This window comes from Theobroma cacao, chromosome 3 (genome assembly GCF_000208745.1).
Source record: "Theobroma cacao cultivar B97-61/B2 chromosome 3, Criollo_cocoa_genome_V2, whole genome shotgun sequence".
NCBI lineage: Eukaryota > Viridiplantae > Streptophyta > Magnoliopsida > Malvales > Malvaceae > Theobroma > Theobroma cacao.
Genome location: NC_030852.1, coordinates 6619473 through 6626048, shown reverse-complemented (window position 1 = coordinate 6626048; position 6576 = coordinate 6619473). Strand labels below are relative to the sequence as shown.

General features: G+C 35.5%; 1 protein-coding gene across 1 annotated transcript; it reads right to left on the bottom strand.

The window, feature by feature from the left end:
- Nucleotides 4552-6156, bottom strand: LOC18604372. The gene is made up of 4 exons (XM_018117015.1): nucleotides 5933-6156; nucleotides 5469-5832; nucleotides 5195-5344; nucleotides 4552-4860 (listed from the first exon to the last, which is right to left on the bottom strand). The coding sequence occupies exons 1-4, from the start codon at nucleotides 6154-6156 to the stop codon at nucleotides 4552-4554; spliced, it is 1047 nt and encodes a 348-aa protein (XP_017972504.1).

Sequence of the window (6576 nt, the reverse complement as noted above, 5' to 3'; positions counted from 1 at the left end):
AATGAATAAAACTAAACATACAAAATATTGTATCAACCCTTCAACAACTGTAAAAATAAAACAAAATACTAAAAAAAGACCAAAAAAAACTCAATTATTTTAAGCTGTGAGAATTTAGGGCTTCATCAACCAAGCAATATGAACAGATAACATCATACAAACCACAAATCAAAAACCTTAGAGGAACTACAAAAAATTGATAACACGCAATACAATCAAAACAAAACCAACAAAACTAAACATATAATTGTAACACCCCATACTTTAATATGTTGGCTAATAAAGCTTATCAGATGCCAATTGAGGTTAATTAGAGTGCTTAAAAGTGATGACGAGGGAAAGGCATAGTTTGGAATAAAATATTCTACACGTGAAAAAATAATAATATTTTTATTGACAATGAATTAGCTAGATAAAAAGTGATTCGAGAGTGAATTGGGGCATAATAAGACATTTTGGGTATCAATAAGACAAGTGAAAATTTTTGAAATAAAATAATATTTTATTAATAAAATAATATTAAAATATTAATATTTTATTTAGTGTCAAAATTTTCCATGGAGAATGAGTATATGGTCAATCTAAGTGGGGGAGAAGAAGAACAAGGAAATTTTAGAGAAAAATGACGTTAATGGGGCCGCGTGTCTTTATTAAATAAAGCTAGCGCGGGTAAGTAAATATTTAAATAGTACAGTGATACCGCATTGAAACATAAACTTGATATTTTATTGATATTAGTGTTAAGGAAGAAAAACGGAAAGAAATTGAAATTAAAAGATTGTGGGAAGATACAATTAAAAAATGTGAAAACCTTTGAGGGTAAAATGATAATTTTACCATTAGTTGGTCAAAGCTTCCAAAGGAAGCTTTAACTCTTCATCCTTATCCCATGGCTGATTCTTATCTCCAGCCAAAAGATATTTTCTCCTCCACCTTCATGCTCCCAACGCCATTTTCACCCACCTAAAGCCATTTTCATGCTCCCATGCCATTTCACCTTGCCACCATGCATTTGAAAAGAAAAATAGACAGAATCGGCCAACGAAAGAAAAGTGAGAAAAGTGAGAGGCTTGGGTAGTGAGTTATTCAAGAGTAATTGAAAAAATATCAAGTGGGTCTCAAGATTCAAGAAACATAAGCTATGGTGGCCATGGGTGTGAGGAAATTATGAATTATGTTGGGTGAAATCCAAGCTAAAACCAAGTGGTAAGCTTAATGCTACAATTTGAAGCCTATGATTGGTTTAATATTGTGAGAATGATTGTATGCATATGTGGTATTATTGTGATGTCATGGGTATGGTTGGAAGGGAATTATATTAATTGGAAGTTTGGTGTGTAGATATGTGTTGTTAGGAAAGGTTTAAAAGGTTATGGATGTTGGAGTGCATAAATGAATATTAATATTATGCTTGGTGGCAACATGTAAATGAGGATGGTGGTACATGTAGACTTAGAAAATGTTTTATGGAAGTAAATTTATAGTTGTTGCCATATGCTAGGTAATTATTGTGGAAATGATGGATAAACTTGATAAATATCCTTAGACAAGATTTATATATGTGCTAGAGTCATAAATAAGTTACCAGTATCCATAATCTAAAAAATTACGCAAGTAAAAGATAAAGGCCACTTTGGTAAAGAATGTGTCAAGATATAAGTTAGTTGAATAAGGATTCATTATTGAAGGAAAAAGAGAAGTAGAAATGAGGTACATTAAAAATATTGGATTTGGATTGTTGCTAGGAAGTACAAAAGTAAAGGTAGTGTATTGTGGTAGCGTGTCGGAGGAAATAACGAACGATCGGCTAGTAGAAATAGCTAGATACGCCTCCGAACTAATAGCAATGTAACATTCCGCTATTGTAAGGTGGGTGAACTTGCATCAAAATATTTTGGAATAAATGATTATATGCTCGATTGAACCACTTGAGATATTTGGTTGGTTTTTCTTTAAAATTTGCATGGAAACAAGCTCTTAATGAAACGTTTTTATGTTGTGAAATATGAATGTGATGAATTCATGTGTTTCCACATTATGTTGATATGTATGTTATGCATTGAATGATATTATTGTGTGATAATTATGATCCAGCTATGCGCGGTGTAGGAGTGCACATGAGCTGATGATGACCCAACTATGTGCGGTGTGGTAGTGCACATGAACTGATGATGACCCAGCTATGTGCGGTGTGGGAGTGCACGTGAGCTGAGGGAGGGTTAGGGTGATGCTGGTGGTTGTATGTATGTTTATATATGTTATATATAGAGAGGTTATGGAAATTATATTGGTGCTTGCATTGATTATTGAATGTTAAAATTTGAGAAATACTTTTCAATTGATTTTCACTACAACAAAAATAGATTTTCATTGTGACAAAAAATTAAGCTAAATTGCATTGTTTTCAACATAAGTGCATCGTGTTTTCTAAAACTTTCCGTATTGATGTTTGTTCCCTTCCTATGTTCACTCACTGAGTTTATACTCATTATTTTCAACTTCATGTTTTAGTTTTCAGGTTCGAAAGTATTTGGATTCCTAGGCCGAGGTGCTTCCTCTTATCTACTTTTCGATAGGTCGTCCTGACACTAAATGTTAGCACCTACGCTCAAAGTCACTCCGCTTACGATCAAGGTCTTTGTATATGCACATATATGCTTAATGTGAATTGTTAAGATACATTTGACAAACTATCTATGTATATTTTGATTTATGGTGCCAATGTGAGTATTTACTTGAATTCTATGGATTGTTTTCGAAGAAATTGACATTTGAACCCTATTAAGTACAGATCTTAAAAAGATATGCATGATAAATGAACGAATGTACAAGTTCATACAAAAAGACTTGCTTGGACCTATTGGGCTGTGCATATTAGCCTGTGCCTATTGGGTCTTTGCATCGGTCATAGCTCAAGAATTGAGCTATAACAAGAATACAACTTATCAGTGCTTCAATAATTACAAATATTGAAAACAATAAAATACAAAAGCCAAAAAAAACCCTCATGTACCATAACCTGCGAATTTGAAAAGATAACAAACAGAAGATAAAAAAAAAGGAACGACCATAAGAACAAAGCCACAAAACAACAATCACAAAAAAAAAAAAACCATAACTTGAAAAACCAATGAACAAACAAAGAGAAGAATAAAAAACAAAAAGGAGTAAATTGCACAACAAAAAGAAGTACAAAATGGTGAATTAAGCCGAGAATATGAACAGTTTGATCCCAGAGGAAGCGAAGACCCAAAAAATTTGCACAAATACGAAGAAAGGCTAATAACTAGGCAATAGGGTCTCCCACATCGGAATACCCATCAAAACAGATTCCTTGCAATCGTGTTAGGCCAAAACGACATAATTTTTCTCATTGGAAAACCACCCATTCCACAGCCACTCATTTGCACCAAAACCCTAGCCGTCACAGCCCCATTCCTCCACTTGCCTAGAAAAATCCCATACGAAAAGCACCCATTGTGCAGCCACTCATTCCCACCAAAACCTTGGCCATCACACCCCCATTCCTCAACCTGATCGTCCTCTTGCACAGAAAAAATCGCTAATCTCACTTACCCACAAAAAACCATAACCTTTGACCATAAAAACAAAACAGGCAGAGAATCAAAGCGCACATCCCACCAAAGAACTCAACATATTCCAAATCTATCCAAAAAATGAAAACTGTTGAATCCACAGTAGTAAAGGAAAAAAATAACAAGAAACCCCAAAGAAGTGAACGGCTCAACGAACCAAATGAGAGCTAAAGAAAACAGAGAAAAAAAAAACCCCCCAAACAACCTATAAGAGTGAACGACTCGATGAACACGAGGAGAGCGAAAAGAAAACAGACATAAAAATCTAAGAAGAACCCCAAACCGATCAAAACGACGTTGTTTTGATCGGGTGAAAAAAAGAAACACTTGAATTGAGGTCAGTTGCTACAGTAGCTCTGAGAGTTACTCTTATATATATATATATATCTATATATCTATATGTACGGTAATGTAGACCTTCGTCCCCTTTTAGTTAATCCTTTTAGACATCATTTGTTCTGACATACATTTGAATTTTTTTAAATATCTTTATTTTTGGTTTACCATGATCTAGCTATTGGGAAACTAGAAAATAATTATCCTATTCCTCAAATTTAAAAGCCTTTGCTGCTACAGCCTGCATAGGGTGGGGTAAATTTGTGGCGTTCACAACAATGATCATTTAGCTACAGTTTTCATATCAAAATTCATGTTGATACAACTCTTCTAAAATATCATGGAATGCCAAGCGAGGAAAATATCCAAAGCAGATAACTTTGCCTGCCACAGCTTGAAAAACATGACCGAAAAAAATTGCCTAGTAAAAACTGGAATCGATGAGGGAAAGAACAATCCTTAGAATAAGCTTACATATTGAGATGAAAACTCATATTTTGATGTCCCTCAAACCAATTATCTGTAGCATATAAAAGAAAATAACATAGAAACAAGTAAAACATATTACTTCCGGTATTTCCAGTATCAACGCATCTTAAGACAATATCTTAGTATTATCTTATGCAACTATAAATTCAATTCTTTGAGGTATTTTTGCTTGCAGCTCCATAGCAAGCAGCTTAGCAGATTTGTAATCCCATGATTTTCGAAACATTGACGCTGCTTTGCTGCCAAGGAAAAATGGCTGACAAGGATCAATTATTAACTTCTCAAGCAGCGGAGAATTCTCACGCAAGTGGAAAATCATCTCTACCTCGGCTGGAACCCCAACAAACCCATACAGTTTCACAACTTTAAGGCATGGATAAGGATTTTCCAATGAGATCTTGGATAACTCCCTGGATGACCAATCTGCGCAGCACATAATCTGCAACATAAAACAAAGGCAGACATAGATATAGGTCCCAAATAGAAGAGAACACAAGCAGTCATCGCTAAACAATCCTCAACATTGGAGACAGAAGGCCATGCAGAAACCATATATAGCAACCATGAACACTGAACCTGAGGGCCGAAAGACAAAAATGAGAAAAGGAAAAGTTGGGAGAAGAAAGGATTGACAAATAGAATCAAAACACATGAAATTGTGAAAGAACTCTTGCTGCAGACAGCTAGAAAATGCCAACGAGCAGAGGATGGGGGATACACAAGCTCAGAAACACCCAAAGCAAAGGCAAAGGCAAAGGCACAAGAAAACTTACCTTCAGCGTAAATGTATGTAACAAAGGAGCTGCTTTTAGCAGTGAAGTGACAGAAAGGAAAGAACAAGAAACATGTTTAATTTGAACCTCCAATTCCAAATGCTTCACATTACTCATTTTGAGAATGGTCTTAAGGAACGGCAAAGCCAACTGAAAATTTTAGAATAGAGTTGGAAAAATTCCCGTTATGAAAAAGTTCAGAACAGTGTAAAAGCAATTTTCAGAAGATAAACCAAATGGACACATACAAATTAAGTAAAAGTATAATACTTACATTAGTTCCAAACACATCGAAACCAAGTGTCTCCAACTGGGAAAGATTTATTTGGAGCTGAGAAGTGTGATATATACGAGACAAACAGGCTCCTCCAAATAATACCTCCACGAGACGGAGTAGATTCTTCAAAGCAACAGGGGCAACTTTAATTCCAGTGTAAGACAATGACGTAAGATTGATAGCAGAAATTTCAACCTCCTTTAGAAAATTACAGTATCTTAGCTCCAAGCATTTCAGGTTTACTAATGATTCAGAAGCTATAAACCTTGTTAGAGAAGCGATTTTGATCAGCCTCAAAACCTCAAGCGATGGACATTGAGTTAAAAAGTAGTCAAGAGCCTGATCGCTCACATCCACATCTCTTAAAATTAAGGATGTAAGACAGGTAAAGCTTGAAGCACATAGCAAATGTGAAGGGAAATGATAGATTCCATCATTGCGAAAAGGTAGTCTGGCTCTACGTTAAGTCCAACTCAAGACTTTGGGCTTCTTTATCAATAGCGAAGCTGATCCAATTATCAATATCCAAGTTAGAGTAAACATCAAAACAAATTCTTAATCCCTTTATAGTTGGAGCTCGAAGTGATTGTAGAATTCTGTTTACCCAAGTCCTAAAGTTGAGCCTTTCAGTATGAAATGACTCTCCAGTATGAAATGGCTCTCCTCGCAGAGGAGGATCAGACATCACATATGCGATATTAGATGCATCAAAGTCCAGAAAGCCTCTAAAATGCGTCCACAAAAGTCTCCATTTGCTGGAAAGGACGCTGGTGCGCACTGCCTCCTCTAAGGTCAAGCGAGATAGAATATGTGCAATGACTTCTTTAGGCCATGAAGTGATACGGTCGACTGTGGCATCAGTTTCTTCTGGTTCAGCGTTACCCTGCAAGCAAAAGGAGAAGGAACACGATCTTTCTCAGGTGTTTGTCATTGCCATGGCCTTGTACTCGTTAAATTCAGCACAGTTAAGATAAATTCCTCTCTTCTCAGACTCAAACTTAAAAAGTGTTGAATTTCATGTTCACGAGATGTGAAATTAAAAAAAATAAATCAAATTGATGGGGATTGGGAACATACAATACAATGATACAATACAAGCAAGCAA

What these genes read in the sequence shown, in the direction of transcription:
- LOC18604372 (XM_018117015.1), bottom strand. Translation starts at nt 6,156, where the DNA reads ATGTCTGATCCTCCTCTGCGAGGAGAGCCATTTCATACTGGAGAGTCA. An exon ending in TCGATGTGTTTGGAACTAAT is followed by an intron (nt 5,345 to 5,468) that starts GTAAGTATTATA and finishes TAAAATTTTCAG; the next exon opens with TTGGCTTTGCCGTTCCTTAA. An exon ending in TACATACATTTACGCTGAAG is followed by an intron (nt 4,861 to 5,194) that starts GTAAGTTTTCTT and finishes TTTATGTTGCAG; the next exon opens with ATTATGTGCTGCGCAGATTG.